Below are 22,394 nucleotides of genomic sequence, written 5' to 3' on the forward strand. Positions count from 1 at the left end.
CAGTGTTTTGTTGTATGTTCACTCAACTTTCTTCCTGCCTGTTTGGTCTATGTAAATATTGGGTTGCGTTGGTGCGTTTTTCCATAAGTTTAATCAACGCTACAGATCCACGTAATAGATACTTTAGTCATCAATGATATATTCTCCTTATCTGTTTACAACAGCCTGCCAACACTGGGGAACTTTTCGATACCGCAACTGTAGTAATCGCGTGGTTTTGAGGCGAAGAACTTGTCGAGCCATATTCAAAGCGCATTTTCATCCGGAAAGGAAGTTCCATGTTGGCTGTTCGATAGAGAGCGGAAAAAGTGAAAATCTGGGGGTGCAAGATCAGATGAATAAGGTGGGTGCGGAATGATTTCCCGACCCCCTCCTGTACAGAGTTTTCTGTCTAGCAGAACGCGGACGGCCGTTAACGTGGAGTAGCATCATTTCCCGCAATCTTCTGGGCTTTTTTCTGGGATCGCGTCTGCAAGACGTCTCAGTTGTTGACAATACTGTACATCTTAGCAGTGACGGTTACACCTCGGGGAACCAACTCGTAGTACACAACACCGTCACTGTTCCACCAGATGCGTAACATACTTTGTGCATGCGCACAGACCTTTGTACGGGGAGTTGCTGCTTCGTTTGGGCTCAGCCATTGCCTTCTTTTCCTTATGTTAGCATTTCCTGTCACCAATAACCATACAGGATAGGATTGGTCGGTGCTGTTCACAAGCCATCTGATGACGAGAGATGCACATAACGGCCAATGGCCTATTTTTTGTCATTTTTGCTAAGATCAGGCCGTACCCACACACCCGATTTTTGAACCTCCCCGTTTCATGCTAGTGTCGCACGACGGTGGAATGACCACAGTTCATCACATTTGCCAGTTCCCAAGTACACTGACGTGGATCATTACGGATTAATGCGTTTAAACGATCGTCATCAAACCCCCGAAGGCCTTCCTGAACATGAAGAGTCACTAATGTCAAAACGATCCTCCTTAAAACGAGTAAACCAGGGATCCATTTTCTTGCCATTCTCTGTCCAATGGCATTATCCCCGTATAGGGCGCAAATGTTTCTGGCTGCGTCCGCTGTTGTGTCATCCCCTTATTGAACTCACAGAGAAGAATATGTAGGAGATGTTCCGATTTCTCCACTTGGCACTGCATTTTCTTGCGTCCACGGCTCCAATCACTATTTCCAAATGACAAAGTAACAACATATAGATTCAAATAGAACAGTGAAATAGTGAAATACAAATAAAAAATCAGATTAGATAAATAAACCTCTAGCAACCGGAACACCCGAAATAAAAATAAAAAATCAGATTAGATAAATAAACCTCTAGCAGCCGGAACACCAACATACAAAACAAAAACGCTAAGAACTTATGCATCGTCCTAATAGATTGAATGAACTACAAGTTAACTGATAAATGCCACATTTGTTAAATTTGTCTGCGGAGATTCTTATATTATCACTTAGCACTTTTTCTGATAACACGCTTTCTCTTTCATATTTTGGTTTGCTAAAACAATTCATTGAGTCAGTTTAGTTACTGTTGTTGTTGTTGTGGTCTTCAGTCCTGAGACTGGTTTGATGCAGCTTTCCATGCTACTCTATCCTGTGCAAGCTTCTTCATCTCCCAGTACCTACTGCAACCTACATCCTTCTGAATCTGTTTAGTGTATTCATCTCTTGGTCTCCCTCTACGATTTTTACCCTCCACGCTGCCCTCCAATACTAAATTGGTGATCCCTTGATGCCTCAGAACATGTCCTACCAACCGATCCCTTCTTCTAGTCAAGTTGTGCCACAAACTTCTCTTCTCCCCAATCCTATTCAATACCTCCTCATTAGTTATGTGATCTACCCATATAATCTTTAGCATTTTTCTGTAGCACCACATTTCGAAACCTGCTATTCTCTTATTGTCCAAACTAGTTATCGTCCATGATTCACTTCCATACATGGCTACGCTCCATACGAATACTTTCAGAAACGACTTCCTGACACTTAAATCAATACTCGATGTTAACAACTTTCTCTTCTTCAGAAACGCTTTCCTTACCATTGCCAGTCTACATTTTATATCCTCTCTATTTCGACCATCATCAGTTATTTTGCTCCCCAAATAGCAAAACTCCTTTACTACTTTAATTGTCTCATTTCCTAATCTAATTCCCTGAGCATCACCCGACTTAATTCGACTACATTTCATTATCCTTTTTTTGCTTTTGTTGATGTTCATCTTATATCCTCCTTTCAAGACACTGTCCATTCCGTTCAACTGCTCTTCCAAGTCCTTTGCTGTCTCTGACAGAATTACAAGGTCATCGGCGAACCTAAAAGTTTTTATTTCTTCTGCATGGATTTTAATACCAACTACGAATTTTTCTTTTGTTTCCTTCACAGCTTGCTCAATATACAGATTGAATGATATCGGGGATAGGCTACAACCCTGTGTCACTCCCTTCCCAACCACCTCTTCCCTTTCATGCCCCTCGACTCTTATAACTGCCATCTGGTTTCTGTACAAATTGTAAATAGCCTTTCGCTCCCTGTATTTTACCCCTGCCACCTACAGATTTTGAAAGAGCATTCGAGTCAACATTGTCAAAAGCTTTCTCTAAGTCTACAAATGGTAGAAACGTAGGTTTGCCCTTCCTTAATCTAGCTTCTAAGATAAGTCGTAGGTTCAGTATTGCCTCACGTCTTCCAACATTTCTACGGAACCAAACTTATTTTCCCCGAGGTCGGCTTCTACTAGTGCTTCCATTCGTCTGTAAAGAATTCGCGTTAGTATTTTGCAGCTGTGACTTATTAAACTGATAGTTCGGTAATTTTCACATCTGTCAAAACCTGCTTTCTTTGGGATTGGAATTATTATATTCTTCTTGAAGTCTGAGGGTATTTCGCCTGTTTCATACATCTTGCTCACCAGATGGTAGAGTTTTGTCAGGACTGGCTCTCCCAAGGCCGTCAGTAGTTTTAATGGAATGTTGTCTACTACCGGGGCCTTGTTTCGACTCAGGTCTTTCAATGCTCTGTCAAACTCTTCACGCAGTATCGTATCTCCCATTTCATCTACATCCTCTTCCATTTCCATAATATTGTCCTCAAGTACATCGCCCCTGTATAGACCCTGTATATACTCCTTCCACCTTTCTGCTTTCCCTTCTTTGCTTAGAACTGGGTTTCCATCTGAGCTCTTGATATTCATACAAGTGGTTCTCCCTTCTCCAAAGGTCTCTTTAATTTTCCTGTAGGCAGTATCTATCTTACCCCTAGTGAGATAAGCCTCTACATCCTTACATTTGTCCTCTAGCCATCCCTGCTTAGCCATTTTGCACTTCCTGTCGATCTCATTTTTGAGACGTTTGTATTTCTTTTTGCCTGCTTCATTTACTGCATTTTTATATTTTCTCCTTTCACCAATTAAATTCAATATTTCTTCTGTTACCCAAGGATTTCTACTAGCTCTCGTTTTTTTACCTACTAGATCCTCTGCTGCCTTCACTACTTCATCTCTGAAAGCTACTCATTCTTCTTCTGCTGTATTTCTTTCCCTCATTCCTGTCAATTTTTCCCTTATGCACTCCCTGAAACTTTGTACAACCTCTGGTTTAGTCAGTTTATCCAGGTCCCATCTCCTTAAATTCCCACCTTTTTACAGTTTCTTCAGTTTTAATCTACAGCTCATAACCAATAGATTGTGGTCACAGTCCACATCTGCCCCTGGAAATGTCTTACAATTATAACCTGGGTCCTGAATCTCTGTTTTACCATTATATAATCTGTCTGAAACCTGTCAGTATCTCCAGGCTTCTTTCACGTATAAAACCTTTTGATAAAAGAAGGTTTGGTTACTATAGTTTGTTATGTGTTGGTACATGGGAACTAAAGGTCACTCTGTCGTCTACTTCACCCACACAACAACAGCATCAACTGTGAGAGGAGGTGAAGTACAAAAGGGGAAGAATGAATGTTACGAAGGAGAAATAAATGTTACAGAAGGAGAAATAAATGTTACAGAAGGAGAAATAAATGTTACAGAAGGAGAGCAAGTAGCACAATGATTGCATATGGAAATACACTGACGGAAAGAAAATCGCAACATCAAGAAACTGTGTGAAGTAAACGAAAGTTGGAGGGCGTATTTGTACATCTGAAGGACGGTGTCTATTCAAATTTCGTGCCAGTCGCATAGGAGTTTAAATACACGTTGTAACGATCGTGAGCGATAGTTATCTTTGCGACTGAACGTGGTGGGTTGACGTCCGTCAAAAATGCGTTTAAGGGTACAAAGATGCCGTTATCAAAATGTGACTGAGTTTTAACGAGGTCGTGTAATATGGCTACGAGAAGCGGGATGTTACTTCTGTGATACTGCAGAAAGGAATGCACCCGTTGTACGTTATTGCTAGCTGCGGTGGTCACAGGAATGTAAGGACGCGAGTAGATCGGGCTCCGGTCGGCGACGTGGCACCACTGAGAGGGAAGGCCATGGTATTCGGCACATGGCTCTGGCCCATCTTTCTGCATCTGCAGCAGCATTTTGAGCGGCAATTGGCACCACAGTGTGGCTCAACGTACTGTTACAAATCGGTTACTTCAAGGACAGTTCCGAACCAGACGCTCTGCAATGTGCATTCCACTGACCACACACGACCGCCATTTGCGACTTCAGTGGTGTCAGTCGAGGGCTCATTGGAGGGTAGGGTGGAGATCTGTTGTGCTTCGTGATGAAAGGTAGTTCTGCCTCGGTGCCAGTGGTAGCCGTGAGTTGGTTAGGAGGAGGTCAGTTGAGGGTCAGCAACCATCCTGTGTGCGTGCTTGACATATTTGGCCTACATTGGAAGTTACGATGTGGGGTGCGATTTCGTACAACAACAGGAGCACTCTCATAGTTATCCCACGCATCCTGACTACAAATTTGTACGTAGCTCTGGTGATTTGACCTTTCGTGCTGCCATTCACGAAAAGCATTCCAGAGGGTGTTTTCTAACAGTATAACGCTCGCCCACGTATCGCTGCTGTAAGCCAACATGCTCTATAGAGTGTCGGTATATTGCTTTGACCTACTCGACCACTATATCTTTGTCCAATCGAGCACATGTTGGACAACCAGCATTAACCGTCCCCGTATTGACCGACCAAGTACTACAGACATGGAACTTCATCACACAAACTGACACCCAGCACCTACACAGCACAATGCATGCATGTTTGCAAGCTTTCATTCAACAGTCTGGCGTTTACTCTGGTTAGTAATTTAGCAGCTTTTCACAGCAGCAGTGGCTTATCTGGCGCTTACAACAACCTGTGATCTTGAAATGTTAATCACTTAAATATGTTATCTAGACAAATGTATTGCCGTAATTTAATTTTTCCACATTAATTATTTTTTAGTGTTGCGATTTTTTCCCATCACCGTATTATTTAGCATTTTTTCTGTTTGAACGCTTCTTCATCTTATATTTTGCTTTTGTTGAAACAATTCAGTGAATCAGTATACTTTCTATAGGCTGTTATTTATTTGCACATTGGACCCAAACGGACACGCTGCTGTCAACTTAACTTATGCAACAGCAACAACTGTGACAGGAGATGAATACCAAAGGGGAAGGAATGAATGTCAGGAACGAGAAGTAAAAGGTACAAAAGGAGAGCACGCAGCATAATGACTGCAGATGGCAACATAAGATAAAAGAGAAGACAAATTAGAGTTTAGAGCCGAGGCCGACCACTTACCTTAATGGAGACGAGAGGCGACGGCTTGGTTGCGAAGAAGTCCTTGACGAGCTTCTTGCTTCCGATGAGCGGTATAGAGTCGGCGAAGTACTCGCCAAAGAAGTCGAGCAGCCTCTGGGGCGTGTCCAGCGCCTCGAACTGCTCGAAAGGCATGAAGAGCGTGACGGTCCACGAGCGGTCCTGGTTGGGCAGCGCGATCATCATGAAGGAGCCGCGCGGCCAGATGTGCAGGTACTGCTCCGCCATCGCGAACTGCGGACACGGCGGCCATTCTCACCTACATCCTCTCGCCAGATAGGCTGTTGCCACATTGTTTAAGACCCTCATTCGTTCCACATGTATCACAGGGAGGCTGTTGCCACACTGTTTAAGACCCTCATTCCTGCCGTATGTATCATTTGGCTTCCATTCATTCGTACATGCAACGTTCCTAACAACGCGTTGTGGAATACCTTAAAAGCTTCTTTAAAAATTTCGAGAATTGTCACCGGAGGATCGTGCACTACTCCACTCTATTCATCTATCTCTCTATCACATAGTTCATCGATTTATACAAAAAATGAATGAAGGAACTCTCATACACTATTCTATGTACCGACGCAGAATCACCTAAGGGCGAAACTTACACAGTTCAGTTGCTTTTACATCATATCAGTGAACCTGGCATTCCTTTGAAATTGCTAAATATTTACGCGATATATATATATATATATATATATATATATATATATATATACTGATTTCCTCTCTCTGCTCATCACCTCCTCCCCTTCCTCTTCGTCCACCACGTCTGCACTTTCTCCAAATATCTCCTCCTCCTCCCCTCTCTTCCCGTCTCCTCCTTCCAATTATCTATGTCCATTCTCTCCCTCTCTCGGTCCATGTCTTCTTACCCCCCCCCCCCCCCCCCCCAGCAGACGGGCAATGGGTGAGCTGGGCAAAATCTCTGACTCAGCATATGTCAGCAGCTTGGAGCAGTATCATATTACAGTATTACATGTCATACTGAACGCCATTCTGCGCACATGGCAGATAACCTAAGGGAGGGGAGGGGAGGGCAGAGGTAGAAGAGAGGAGAGGAGGAAATCATCCAGTGTGAATCTAACAATCTACCACACTCCATTTTGATCTCACTGAATAGGTGTTATTCGAGGACAATGATCTGCTGTGAGATACCTCATCGATTAATATATGTAAGAAATTACTATTTATAAACTATCTGGTCGATTGGAGGGAGCGTCGGCGCAGACATCGGCATCGCGCTTAGCTTGTGCGCTGCTGGCGCTCGAGGTTGTGACGACGTCTATAGCCTTGCACATAAATTAAACTTGTAAACATTTTTAATTACGTTGCCAGGAGCCCACGAAGCATTATTCCTACGCACACATAAATATATGTAGTAGATCCTACCCCTGTTTCCTTATATCCAGATAGCCGAGACATGCTGTGAATGACAGCTCTGTCACGAGGCAGATACGATCACAGCGCCTGTGTGAGGAGGAATGAAATTATTTGTGTGATAACACAATAATTTCCTACTAAAATCATGTTACTAACGGATATCGAGAAATCACCTACCCAGCAGCTTGAGAACTTCCATGACATCGCAAATAATGTTGTTTACAAGAACACCAGTAAACATGCTGTGAGTTTCATCCAGTGGTTGTATTCGAAAATCCACGGTCTAGTGACGGTGAAGTACTGTCATTAAATGAGTGGTATCATCTATGTGCTACCTCAATGGAGACTGCTGCTTTATTCCACGGAAAAACCCCCTCTCTCTCGCACTCAGTGATAGAAAACTTTGCTCAGCTTGTAGAGACGCACGTTAACTGTGTGGATGTGTAAACAGTGTCAACGTCATTTATATGAAGTTTGCTGTTCATATGGTGAAATTGGTTTCTGTCCACGCCAGCTCAAGGCACGAAATTTTAATTGTAACTACCATGTACGACCATCATGACACACTGTCAGCAGAAGAACACTGAAATTAAGGGTTTATTTTATAGGACTACTCTGCGAATCCCTACTATCACGTATTCCTCAGATCGAGGGTTCACTACACTGCCTGAAAACCGTCAAGATATACAGCTACTGGAATGCCGAGGAGCTCTCTCACATCCATCAAACGAACGTAGTGTGTGTTCTGAGTGTATGCATGGTACATCATCACTGCGTCAGATAGGACACTGTGGAAATAAGTTAATTATATTTCCACAACAAAGCAGTTGTCAAGCCACAAGAAGCCATAGTAATCATAAAGCAATATTTATTTTACAAATTTGTGATAAATGGAAGAATAAACCACCAAATTCGTTTGCAGGTAGAGTTCATTTCAATCGTCATTGTAAAAAAAAAAGGTTCAGGATGTTCTGTGCTATCACGATACGATACAAAGAAGTATTGTTGTATGGTACATGAAGCGTAAGCAGACCGGTAGTATGTTGAATCTTCCAAGAACGAACTGTCAGGCTTCCTTCCAAGTATATCCGACTTGCATCTCGCTAATTAGGGATTCATAGGAACAGGTATAGATGATGGAATATGTCGAGCAGATTATTATGAATACTGTTAATAATAATATTGTTATAAAAAAAGAACAAAAGTTGTGTCGAGCAATTTTTTTGTAACTGAGATATTGGCACCAACGATGAGTATCCCTCACCGCAGTCGCGATGGCCTTGGTTAGGGCATACACGTGCGACCGACACCTGATCCACACAGTCAGCCACCTCGTATAGTAGAATCAGGAGCCTCGCGACATAAAAAACGCTAGTAAACAACCACTTCAGCAAATGGCAATCGCAAGAAAATTTGATTGCTTAGAGTACTCTCTAGCGCTAGATTAATGTTAATTACCCTCCCTCGCTTCACAGCCACTGAAATAAAAAAATTATTATTAGTTAGCTATATATTGCTTTTTGCGTCAATAACCACATGGTGATTGTCTTACATCGGGGAATGTTGGGATCTCACGGCTACATTTTGGCACCACCTCTTTGGTGATTACCTGTTATTATATTATTTTATTCAGCCAATTAAGATGTTTTGGCTTGTATTTGCGGATTCTTTGTTGTTCTGAAAACATTATTATTGGTGAAATGTGGTGGTACATTTATAGTCTCTGGAGGCCGAATGTTGCAGTTTCGCATGGGTGAATACCTACCTGTTGTGATATTGCCTCACTAATTTGGCACCAAACTGATTAATTCTTCTTCGTGTGTGATATTTTTGTCTAAAAGAGAATTTAATAGCGACTACAGATAAGGGAACAAATATGGTGCATGAAAGGGACTGATCTGTGGTGCTCTCGTTAAAAGTGATTAAATAGTGACAGTTTTACTTTAGAATGAGATTTTCACTCTGCAGCGGAGTGTGCGCTGATATGAAACTTCCTGGCAGATTAAAACTGTGCGCCCGACCGAGACTCGAACTCGGGACCTTTTCCTTTCGCGGGCAAGTGCTCTACCATCTGAGCTACCGAAGCACGACTCACGCCCGGTCTCACAGCTTTACTTCTGCCAGTATCTCGTCTCCTACCTTCCAAACTTTACAGAAGCTCTCCTGCGAACCTTGCAGAACTAGCACTCCTGAAAGAAAGGAAGCTGTGAGGAGTGGGCGTGAGTCGTGCTTCGGTGGCTCAGATGGTAGAGCACTTGCCCGCGAAAGGCAAAGGTCCCGAGTTCGAGTCTCGGTCGGGCACACAGTTTTAATCTGCCAGGAAGTTTCAGTTTTACTTTAGATTTGATCCTAGAACCATCACTGAAATATTAAAAGTACAGGGCGATTCGAAAAGAATGAACAGATTTCAGTTGTTTATTACAGACGAGCTATGAAGCACAGAAACATATTGCACATGTCACTGGATAAAGGAAGTTTTAAGGTTACATGTTCGCTCAGACATTACACCATATAGTCAACATGAGCACCATGCGTTGCTCGAGAAATATTGAAACGGTACTCCATTTCATTCCACACACGTATCAACAGGTCTCTGTTTATTAAACCGACAGCTTCAACAAATCGATTTCTTAGCTCGTCAAGAGTAGTTGCCACAGGTGGGACAAAGACAAAAGATGTATCCCCACAGAAAAAAATCGCAAAATGTGAGGTCTGGTGATCTGTGAGGCCAAAAGCAATGAAACTTGTTTTCCTCCTCTTTCAGTCTAAAGTTATATGCGTTTCTATCATTTACAGTTTATCTGTAATAAACAACTGAAATCCGTTCTTTTCCTACACTTATCGTCCAAGAAGAATACGAAGATGGTTAATGTATAATATGTTGAAGTTTAATTCACTTCATGAATAACACGACAGTATCCCTCATACTGCTTGGTCAGCTCGTGCATGCTTCACTAAGCCGTGCGCGTTCTCACCTTTCCGTCGGCGGTGGGCGGTATGCAGAGCTCGAGGTAGCCGTGCTCTATGTAGCGCTGGCTGTACTGGAACAGCGGCGCCTTCATCATCTGGCGGCGCACCGCGGAGAAGGCGCCGTCCGCGCCCACCACCAGCGACGCGGACTTCTCCACGCGCAGCCCATTGTCCAGTCTGCAACACGAAAGCGCACGTACAACACGGTTCACAGGACCGGGATGGTTCCCCTGAAAGGGCACGGCCGATTTGCTTCCTCATCCTTCCCTAATCCGATGGGACAGATGACCTCGCTATTTCGTCCCCTCCCCCAAACCAGCCAACCAAATACGACGTGCTCCCACTATCAGTTACTGAACTTTTTTGAAGACGATGATTTTACATTTGGCGTTTCGTGGGGAGACAATATTTTCTTAATTTATGGCCAATTAGAGCTTGATGTTCTGCAACATATGCTAATAACATAAGCTCAGTCACTTGAAAACGGTATAAAAGGCCGAAAACTAGGTTGTAATTAAATAAACAACAATACAGTCAAATTCGGGTGTGTTCATTTAAAAATTATTTTATGAATGTTGCTCAGAAATATCAAAAACTGTTAACCAACCAACGCTTCCCAGGCTCCTCCCAAATTCAACCATACAAGCAGAAGCAAAAATACCCGGCAACTTCTTTCAGCTAGGGACCGTTTAGTCCCATAACCCCCCTCAACCAATAAATCTATTAATCTCTCAGCCAGCCAGAAATTCGCGAGCGGACAATTCCTCGAAAGGATAGCGGACTGGTTTCTTAAGACACGGAACCACATAAACAAACTGTGTTGAATGCCTCGGGTTTTCAAGAGGGGAATTAGCGTACGGAGGACATTTACGTACATAAATTTTATAAGGTTCAAACGGTTCAAATGCTCTGAGCGCTATGAGACTTAACTACTGAGGTCATCAGTCCCCTAGAACTTAGAACTACTTAAACCTAACTAACCTAAGTACATCACACACATCCATGCCCGAGGCAGGTTTCGAACCTGCGACCGTAGCGGTTTCGCGGTTCCAGACTATAGCGCCTAGAACCGCACGGCCACTCCGACCGGCAAAATTTTATAAGAAATTCATCCAAATGCACCACCTTTAACAGAAAGAACTGATAACATTTTTCGTAGGTTAAAAGCCCTTACTAGGTTCTTATGCGCAGCATCTCGCTTCTCCCGAGCGACGTAACATAATCCGCCTGGTGTTGTGTTATTAACGCCCTACGTTATTTTTTTCCCGTCCGGCTTTTCTATTTGCTATCTATCAGCTGGCATGATTGTGTTCTTCTCAATGCCGGTGTCTTACTTCTTGAGTGCGAGGTCGCAAGTTCAATCTTTAATACGGCACATTTGAAAGTGTTGTCGTAACAATGCGATAGAAAAAATGTTAGCTCCTGATGAATCACCATGTGCATTAGGAGGGGGACAGAAAAAGAGTGGCCTGGAGGTGCAGAGATCTACATCTACATCTACATCTACATGGATACTCTGCAAATTACACTTAAGCCCCTAGTACACACTAATTCTATCTTATTCCAATCTGGAACAGCGCGCGGAACAAAGAACACCTATATGATTCCGAACGAGCTTTGATTTCTCTTATTTTATTATGATGATCGTTTCTCCGTATGTAGGTCGGCGTGAACATAATATTTTCGCATTCGGAGGAGAAAGGTGAAGATTGAAATTTCGTGAGCAGATTCCGCAGCAACGAAAAACACCTTTGTTTTAATGATGTCCACCCCAAATCCTGTATCATGTCAGTGGCTCTCTCTCATCTATTTCACGATAATATAAAATATACAGCTCTTCTTTGAACTTAGTTCATGTATTCCGTTAATCCTATCTGGTAAGGATCCCAGACCGAGCAGCAGTACTCCAAAAAACGATTGACTCACGTAATGTAGGTAGTCTCTTTAGCAGATCTGTTACATTTTCTAAATGTTCTGCCAATAAAAACACAATCTTTGGTCTGCCTTTCCCACAACATTTTCTATTTGTTCATTCCAATTTAAGTTGCTCGTAATTGAAATTCCTAGGTATTTTAGTTGAATTTACGGTCTTTAGATTTGACTGATTTACCGTGTAACCAAAGTTTACCGGATTCCTTTCAGAACTCATGTGGGTGACCTTACACTTTTCATTATTTAGGTTCCATTGCCAATTTTCGCACCATACAGATATCTTTTCTAAATCGTTTTACAATTTGTTTTGATCTTCTGATGTCTTTACTAGACGATAAACGACGGCATCAACTGCAAACAACTTAAGATGGATGCTCAGATTGTTTCATAAATCAATTATATTACGGCTTGAGTCAAGTGCGGGCACGCCAGTCGGGAACGATAGAGCAGAGAGGGCTGTGAGAAGAAGTCAGCCAATCGCACGCTGACCGACCCCTCTCCAGGACGACAACGCGACAGCAGCGGCCCCTACGCGAAGAGGACATAAGCGCCACGCTTGAGTGGTCGCGGTCAGTTCCAGAGAAGCTTCAAGACTAGCGACCAGAATAGAAGCGTCAAAGCTCGTTACTTGCTTGTACATTCCACGTAGCTCTATCTTGGAATTGTTACACTGAAGAACATTGTTTATTTCGGATGTCGCCCTTTGCTTACGACACATCTATGTAATTCTCAAAGTTACGTATTGTCATTTACTTTCTTGTAATAAACTCATTAACACAAAAAAATAGTTCAAATGGCTCTGAGCACTATGGGACTTAACATCTGAGGTCATCAGTAGCCTAGAACTTAGAAATACTTAAACCTAACTAACCTAAGGACATCACACAAATCCATACCCGAGGCAGGATTCGAACCTGCGACCGTAGCAATCGCGTGGTTCCGGACTGAATCATTAATACAATTTGTATGAATGTTGTCTAGCGATCCGAGAAACCAGGTTTCCTAGGCGCCCCATATTCGACGACTGAGCAGGATTCAACAGTTTATATAGACAAGGAACTGCACAAGGCCTACAACACTACCTCGAGAAACTCCAGAAATCACTTCTGTTTTACTCGATGACTTTCGTCAATAACTGCGAACTGTGAACTCGGACAGAAAAACACGAATCCAGTCACATAACTGAGACGATATGCCATAAGCACGCCATTTCACTACAAGCCGCTTGTGTAGTACAGTGCCAAAAACTTTCTGAAAACCTAGAAATGGGGAATCCATTTGAAATCCCTTGCAATAGCACTCAAGACTTCGTGTGTGTAAAGAGCTAGTTATGTCTGACTAGAACGATGTTTTCAATATCCGTGTTGACTGTGTGTCAATAGACCGTTCTCTTCGAGGTAATCCATAATATTCGAACATAATATATGTTCCAAAATCCTGCTGCGTATCGACGTTAATGATATGGGCTTGTAATTTAGTGGATTACTCCTACTACCTTTCTTGATTATTGGTGTGACTTGTGCAACTTTCCACTCTCTGGGTACGGATCTTTCGTCGAGCGAACGGCGGTATATGATTGTTAAGTATGGAGCTGTTGCATCAGCGTGCCTTGAAAGAAACCTGATTGGTATACAGTCTGGACCGGAAGACTTGCTTTTATTAAGTGATTTTAAGTTGCATCACTACTTCGAGGATATCTATTTCTAAGTTACTCATCTTGGGATCTATTCTTTATTCGAATTCTGGAATATTTACCTCGTCTTCCTTGTTGAAGAAATTTCGGAAGGCTATGTTTAGTAACTCTGCTTTGGCAGTACAGTCGTCGATAGTATTTCCATTGCTATCGCGCAGAGAAATCATTGACTGTCTTACCGCTAGCGTACTTTACATGCGACCAGAATCTCTTTGGCTTTTCTGTCAGGTTTCGAGACAAGATTTTGTTGTGGAAATTACTATAAGGATTATTTATAAGCAACTCGCATTTAAGTCAGCGCTACATTTCGAGCTTCTGTAAAAGATCGCCAATCTTGCAGATTTTTCATTCGTTCAAATCAATTTTTTTTAAATAAATGTATTACACTTCACAAAATGAACATCGTCGACATTACAGAAATGTTCGAATCAAACCATTAACTCGCACCATGAACACGGAATGAAAAATGACGCGCCACAATGATGACAGAGGTTCGCTCCATCAAGTTCGAAGGCGAACTCCCTGGAACTTACAAACCGTGCACGACATTTAGATAGGTATCTACTCTTGAAGAATAGAATCATATTGGTGTAACGGTGTGATGAGAACTGATGGAATGTAATGTAATGGGATGCAACCGAATTGAGACGGTCAACGCGGAGCTTATCGTTAAGCTGGCTGTCTTTTAAGGCGTAGCTACAGATAGTGCGGTAACATGTTTTATAGACACGGAAAAAAACATCCATAGGCTAAATTTGTCCAGCGGTTCCAAGTTGTATAAACTACAATGTCACACACTTTTCAGGAGGTTAGTTTGCTTTAGCTGTTCTCTTGCGTCCATTGCCCACTGTTGCTTGCTGTTACGTAAATATTCTCCACTGCCCTTGTGCCACCACGCTCACGAGAAAGAGTCGTAGGGGGCAGAGCACCTCCAACTTCCCGCAGGACAATAAATAACTTTCCAGCCAATTTACCATCTAGATTAACAGTCGGGATAATTTTAGCCGAATGCGTTAAGACATGATGTTACTTGATGATCACACGACTCTCTCGGTACCTGTAATTTCCAGGGTTCCTTTCATATGCGTTTTCTCTTCAAATCCCGATTGGTCGGAGTTGAAAACAAACTCCTTACTGAGCGATGGGATAAGTTTGTTTATCTGATCGACAAATTTTCGGGCCGATTCCGCAGTTTGCTGTGCATAGTCATGTTGACGCTTCGTTTGAAATTTCGTTATCTTACGTCTTCTAAATCTGCAGCACTGTTTGAAGTCAAACAACCATCCATTGCTTCCTTTCAAATCGTTGTAATCTATGTCGTGCGCAATTTGATGTCCATAAAGTAGTAGGTCACTATCATGCACGCCCTTAAAATTGCATCAAGCCTCCTTGCAACGCGCGAACACCAGTTTCTGTAAGAAGTGCGCCTTGTCCTCCCTTGAATTTTCGTAGTTTTTCTTATGCACTACACGGTCATATTGGTGCGGACTTATTCTAAATGTGTTCATAAGTGGTTCTGCTCCTTTTTAACTATGCTGCGGATGATCTTCTACGTACGTAATTATGTTTGGTATCCGCTCCTTGAAAAACACTTGTCCTTCACTATGTTTCACTGGAGCCAGGATTCGTGGCTTCCTGTCGGACAAGGATGATGAAACTACATGTTTTGATACCTGTTTCAATATCATTTTCCCTTGTTAAGCACGTATCGTCGTCATTGTGCTCCTCACGAACATTATCCGTACTGTCGAACTTACACGACACCACAAATTCGAGCGGTTCTAGGCGCTACCGTCTGGAACCGCGCGACCGCTACGGTCGCAGGTTCGAATCCTGCCTCGGGCATGGATGTGTGTGATGTCCTTAGGTTAGTTAGGTTTAAGTAGTTCTGAGTTCTAGGCGACTGATGACCTTAGAAGTTAAGTCCCATAGTGCACAGAGCCGTTTGAACCATTTTTTAACCACAAATTCCACTGACTCGTCTTGCAGAAACGCTTATATTGCATCAGCCACTTCTTTCTCACTTGCGAAATTCCTTGGGTTCCTTTCGACGAAATTTTATCTTCGGCTACTTTGTTGTAGACATAACGCAATGTTTTCTTTGTTTATTGCTGCCGTTGCTCGCCTTTTTATCAAAACCATTAGTACTGTAGCACTGTTGTGATTTACTCGTCGATGAAGCAGTTCAACCACGCTCTATTGCCTCATGCTGTACTCACCATTGGATATCTCCAGTACCGCCCCCTGTTGCTATTACCAGCCAATATTGTGGTTGAATGGTATACAGTATGTGGGGCGTCAAATGCCATGAACATCATTGGCCTTTTGCGACCTATCACTCAAGTGGGTCCCCCTAGACAATAATTTCGCATGATACAAAAAACATTCAATACAAGCGATAACTTCCGCTCTGGCTGTGAAAGAAAGCTGACCTATTTTGGTACGATCGCTTCTTCTTGATGTTGGAGCATCATCTTGAGATGACGGAATTACACCTTGAAAACTGGTTTCACTGAATGTGTGAGTCTTATTTCCGTGTGTCGGCTTTTTCTTTAGCTTCTTTAAACCGGGAAAATTCATTGGCGACGGACGTGAAACATCGCCAAGAGCAAAGGAAAATTCATGCCCCCATCAGTCATCCCAACTCTAACTGCACAGCTTGACGACAAATGGAAGAACAGATCATCGTATCTCAAATTTCAGATTAGTGCATACTCTTTGAAGCATGTTTACACGGCGTTTGAAAAACAATATACGTCTTTGGAACGCCTATATTTATTAAACTGTACGACATACAGCTATGAAACTTGGGATGCATATTTACGAATATCTCAAGTTTAGATTGCTCAAGTTCAGTATGTACTCCACCACCGACACGAACAGGATCACATCGATACTCGAATTCCTCCCGCACTCGGGTAACCATAGCCACCGTCACTTACGTTATGGCAGGACGGATCCGGCTTTTTAACCCCTCTTGGTTCTGTGGTAGTGCTGGCGCGTAAACGTTGTCCGTAATGAAACCCCACGGGGCGAAGTCACAGGGCGTCAAATCTGATTATCGTTGAGGCCACCTGGGGAAGCGGTAAGTCGCCGGCTGTTTGACAACCAATCCAAAGCCTCGGTAGGGATTCAATCAGACATCCACTCACTTGGCGACGCCAGTGAGAGGTGCTCCGGCTTGTTGAAAAATGAAGCTGGCTCGTTCAGCCTCGGAAACAATCAGTTTTGTAACATAGCAATACACTGCTGAACCTCAACAGTGTTTCCATCAAAGAAGAATGGACCGTTAACAGATGAGTGGTATAATGCACAGAACACTTTTCGATAAATCTTCTACATGTTCAGCGCCTGCATTTTTCTGTAGGCCGCAAATTGGCACACTTTGTTTACTTTCCAGTTAAGATGGAACGTGGCTTCATCACTGAACACGATGCGTTGTGCGGAAGTTTTATCATTGTCAATGGCACTCTGAAGCTCTTCTGAAAATGCCACACTTTTGCGTTTGTCGCCGTGACGTAGAGCCTGCAACAGATGTAACTTGTACGGTGTCTTAACCAACCGACGATTCAAAACAAGCCAAACTGTTGTCGTACCCAGTTGTAACTCCCGACTGGCACGACGAGTTGACTTTGTAGGATCTGGAAACCAGTTTGAATTCTTACGACATTTCCGTTGGAAACACGAGGGCAGACAGGACACTTCCCTTCCCATACAACTTCTGTGTCTACAAACCGCCGATACCATTTATGGATGTTCCATCCATTCTGAACATCAGTTTGGTACCTCAACCTGAAACATCTTTGCACCGTAAACACGGAAATACATTTCGCAAATCGAGAACACAAAATGATTTCTACTGCGGAGTAGCCATTTTACAGCGTGTGACGGAAACCAAGCAAACAGGAGACAACCGGAACCTAGTGGCAACAAATATAAACTAGACAATGCATTCGTTCCTCCAATAACCGAGCAGTTGCGCAGTGAATTTTGACAACAGTATACTTTGTAATACGTATATTATTTTTGAAACACCCCGTAAAACGAAAAAACGGATCACCCTGTTGGTACGACACACAGAACTACTGACATCATTCCACAACGGTCAAACGGAGGTCTGTCTCGGGCGGATAAAGGTACGTTGCAGCATTTCGCGAAAGCGAAACAAAATTGTATGTAAGGGGCCGGCGGACACAATATGGACAATTAGTCGTTGTGGAATCTTAACTACTGATTCCACATGGAGGGTCGAGCTCCACCGGGGAAATTACGATACGAGACCTCCTAAGTCAGCGGGAGGCCTTGTCTGCTTCTATACTCTTCGCCGCGAGTGTTGTGCAGGCTTCGCAAATGCAGACATTCAAGGAGCTCCGGAATCACTGCCTGAGTCTATTCCCGCCGTACGCATGTGCTGAAGAGAAGCGTGCCAATCATCACTTCTCAGTTTGCATAAATCGATATGATTCCGCCAAACGCTCTGTTTTGAAATCTGCTAAAACCGGATTGCCCCCTGGCGACCTCAGTAACGTCGTTATTACGCTAGATGAGCGAAAAGGTACATAGTTGTTTCTGGTTATACCTGCTTTAAGTCAGCTTCAGTTTTTTATTATTTTGGCAATTTTCATTTCCTCCTCTTAGTTAGGAGGGCACAAAAAATAACACTGGTGGTTATGCAGCATTAGAAATGGTCTCTAGTTGTCGGAACAATGTATTACGAGATACATTAAAATTTACTGCTTTATCTTTTAGATCATTCTATTGGTAGTTAAAATATATTTAACGACCTCTTGAAATATAAAAAAAATGGTTCAAATGGCTCTGAGCACTATGGGACTTAACATCTATGGTCATCAGTCCCCTAGAACTTAGAACTACTTAAATCTAACTAACCTAAGGACAGCACACAACACCCAGCCATCACGAGGCAGAGAAAATCCCTGACCCCGCCGGGAATCGAACCCGGGAACCCGTGCGTGGGAAGCGAGAACGCTACCGCACGACCACGAGATGCGGGCTGAAATATAAAGAAGCCTTACTAAAACTTTCTCCTTAATAGTCAAGGTAAATCACGCGATACAATGGATATATATAAAGTTGGGTCTAACTTCAAAATAAACCTTCTCAGCGCAACCGAATATACGAATGTCAAATATAAAATGGGACAATTTCATCAGTACTAAATCTTCAAATATTGGTGTGTATGCGTGTGTTCATTGGAGTCATAGATTCGTTGTATTAATCTATTTATTGCAGTTTTTACTATTTTAAAACTGATTGTCCATATCACAATTGTTTGTACATCAAATTTTACATATGTATTTACTAACTACGAATGGCTGCCAGTTATCTCCATTAGGACATTAGAACATACAAAATTTCACCACTCCATCATTCAGTAAACACTCGACATTTGATCTGTGTTCGTATTAATGACTGGTCAACGGAAGTACCGTGATTTAGGGCAACTGCGAGTAATCTGACTAAGGAGGTGTTCATATGGAAAATTATGTTGTTTCTCTAACTTTATGTGTTAGTTGCAAACTAAGTACTGAAAAGAATTACTTACATTTGGAAGACCATGTTGCCTTTGTGCAAATCAGCAGCCACCAGCTTATGGTTGAAATGTAGGCGGACGTTGGGAAACTTCTCTGCCGCTGTGAAATTAGAGCGCTACAACATTAGAAAAGATAATAAAATTATTAAAACTGACAGAATATTTTACAAAAAGCTAGTAGCACTAGACCAGATGCAATATGCATGAAGATTAAGCATGGGACGATTTCTTTACTGCTTGTCAACACGAATCCCAACATTTTAAAGGAATAAGTTCGAAATTACGCACTGGGATTTTGGTTGCGTGTCTCAAACAGAAAGAAATGTGTCCACTGAAGTGGTATTAGTAGTACCCGTAATAGTTGTTATTGTTGCTGCTGTTGTGTTGTTGTTGCTGGAGAACATAGCGATGTTACCGACCGACTATAGGAGGTGTTTGCTTGAATACAAACTGTGGCGCTATGGGTATTTATACGGCAATGTGGACCTGCAATCATATCTTTTAATGTCGTAAGGGGAAAAAGGCAGCACTTGGAAGCCAAGAGTGAAGAATACAGTCTATAAAATTCATGACGGTTTGCTACGAAACTGACAGAGACACCGTGTCAACACTTGCTGTTACCAACAACGAAGAAGAGTCTACAGGTATGATTTCAAAGGACTCATTCAGATTGAAATCCGCGTCCGTAGATCAGTTGTCAGCGGGTGTGACTACTATGCCGAGGGCCTTGGTTCGATTCCCAGTACTGCCAGCAATTTTCTTTTTTCCGTGGTGATAGGACTGGAATGTGGTGCATTCAGCCCTCTGATGCAACCTGAGGAGCTACCTGATTGAGACGTGACGTCTCTGAGGTCAAAAACGCCGACAGTGCCCGGGGGAGCGGCGTGCTGACACGAGGCTCCTGCTTACCGCGTCCAATGGCAGAGAGTGAGACGGCGACGATCGGTCGGTCGGTCGGTCGGTCGGTCGGTCCCGACTGACCCATCAGTACCACAACGTCGAGCTTTGATTGCTTTGCATACTAACTGGAAGCTGTGTTCTCATAATGACTCTGGTATCTCCCTTTGTTAAAAATGGGGTTTCAATTTAATGAGTTGTTATTCAATCCAGAGTGCTAAGTTTAGTAAGAATTTAGTTCTTTCAATCTGTCTCGAGCGGACCACTGCAATTAGGCGCCTAAAATTAAAAAAGCCCTCGGAAAGTTAAGTATAAAATAATAACTGGGCCCCTAGATCTTAGCATCTGGCTGCAGTAAAAAAATATTCTGCCGCTACGAGTGCCTCTTGTAAACACAACTCAACACAGAATGAGAAATCAAAGAATAAAAGTGGGTGTCAGCATCGCGCAGCATTTAAAAAAAGCTGAACAGTGCGAGAATAAAATGAGAATATTTTCATATTGCTTCGCTGTGTAAAATTAGGCTTCAAACAATATCACGAACTCGAAAGAGCACACACGATTTTCATCCAGTAGCCACTATCAATTACGGCACAAAGAAATTGCAGACATTGCCTGCGAGTAGGCACTGATTTAAATCAGTGGGGAAGGCTGAAAATTTGTTGCGGACCAAGATTTGGAAACGGGTCTCCTGCTTACTAGGCAGGTACGCTCACCATCATGTGTGTGTGTGTGTGTGTGTGTGTGTGTGTGTGTGTGTGTGTGTGTGTCTGAGAGAGAGAGAGAGAGAGAGAGAGAGAGAGAGAGAGAGAGAGAGAGAGATGGCTCTGAGCACTATGGGACTTAACTTCTGAGGTCATGAGTCCCCTAGAACTTAGAACCACTTAAACCTAACTAACCTAAGGACTGCCACACACATCCATGCCCGATGCTGAATTCGAACCTGCGACCGTAGCGGTCGCGCGGTTCCAGACTGAAGCACCTAGAACCGCTCGGCCACCACGGCTTATCTCCTTTTCTAAGTTACCCCTACTTGCCACCGCCACTCTTACCCTACCACACAAAAATGAACTACCCTCTTCAGGCTTTGCCCGTAACTATTCCCAAAACCAAAAACCCTCCCATAACGATAGGCTCCATGGCTATATAGTTATTTTCATTATTTATTTATTGATTCATTTTTTATTTCATGATTATAACTATTAAATGTGTAAGAAAGTTATATTCTGAGGTTGCAAATGTAAATCATTTGCGTAACAAGACCGTGTGGCACAAATACAAACAACAACATTATTTCATACGTCACTGGAAATATCACTAAATCGCGCAAGGGGAAACACGATATCTTTTCAGAGAGTTAGAATTTAATAACAAATTCAGGAGTTTTAATTTCGAGGGTTTTCGATCCTGCAAAAGAATAGGAAGTACCATGCAGCAATGGGTGTGTCGATATTAATAAGAAGAAGCATACTTTGCAGGAGCATTGCACATACCACTATACGTGAGCAACTTCTATTGTATCAGGGTATTTTATGTACTAGTGCAGGAATGAACAAGTACCTATCTGTTTCAAGCCAACAAAAGGTGTAACGGGAAAGACACAAGCAATGACAACTACTTTAAACAAGTATTCCCGATTACAATGAAGAGGCCTTTTAAGCCGCGGATATTTCGCCTACTATTATAAAACATAACGGAGAACTAAGGACAATATGAAATGATTTTATCATCGTGCAATAACCAGAGTATCAGTTTGCCCAGTACATGAATGGCTATGAAGGAAGAGGAAGTGTAGTATTAACGTCCGAACGACGCTCACACAAAATAGCGCACACTGTAGAAGACATCAGTTTAACAGTACCTTTCATTCATTCACTCACTCACACTGCGTGTCTCATAGATTCCAGTATCAAGGAGATATTGAATGAATCAATCTACACACAGAGAGCAACAGTTACAGCTGCCTACTTCTCTAAAGTAAACTGACAGCCAATTACAAGTAGTGCTAATGTACTCACATTCTTAACTGAGGGGATTACTTATAGACTACTGTACTTGTACACATCTTAGCAGAAAAAACAGCCACTTAAAAGAAAGCCACTACTCTGCCTCTTATAATAATCAGTATAGCTGTTTTTCTACTATTTCTACGCACAAAAACACTGGCGGAAAAAGTAGCAACACCAAAAAATAATAAGAG

At 42.6% G+C, this 22,394-nt stretch overlaps 1 protein-coding gene across 1 annotated transcript in view; it reads right to left on the bottom strand.

Moving 5' to 3' along the window:
* The window catches only part of LOC126482344 (kynurenine 3-monooxygenase-like), a 182,800-nt gene that overhangs the window by 53,625 nt on the left and 106,781 nt on the right, over nt 1–22,394 (bottom strand). Inside the window, exons 5-7 of the mRNA XM_050106425.1 lie at nt 19,310–19,397; nt 10,124–10,295; nt 5,748–5,999 (exon numbers count right to left, since the gene is read on the bottom strand). Coding sequence (XP_049962382.1) covers nt 5,748–5,999; nt 10,124–10,295; nt 19,310–19,397 — 512 coding nt within the window. The remainder of the gene's footprint in view (nt 1–5,747; nt 6,000–10,123; nt 10,296–19,309; nt 19,398–22,394) is intronic.

The sequence above is a fragment of the Schistocerca serialis genome, chromosome 5, assembly GCF_023864345.2.
Source record: "Schistocerca serialis cubense isolate TAMUIC-IGC-003099 chromosome 5, iqSchSeri2.2, whole genome shotgun sequence".
NCBI classification, from domain to species: Eukaryota; Metazoa; Arthropoda; class Insecta; order Orthoptera; family Acrididae; genus Schistocerca; species Schistocerca serialis.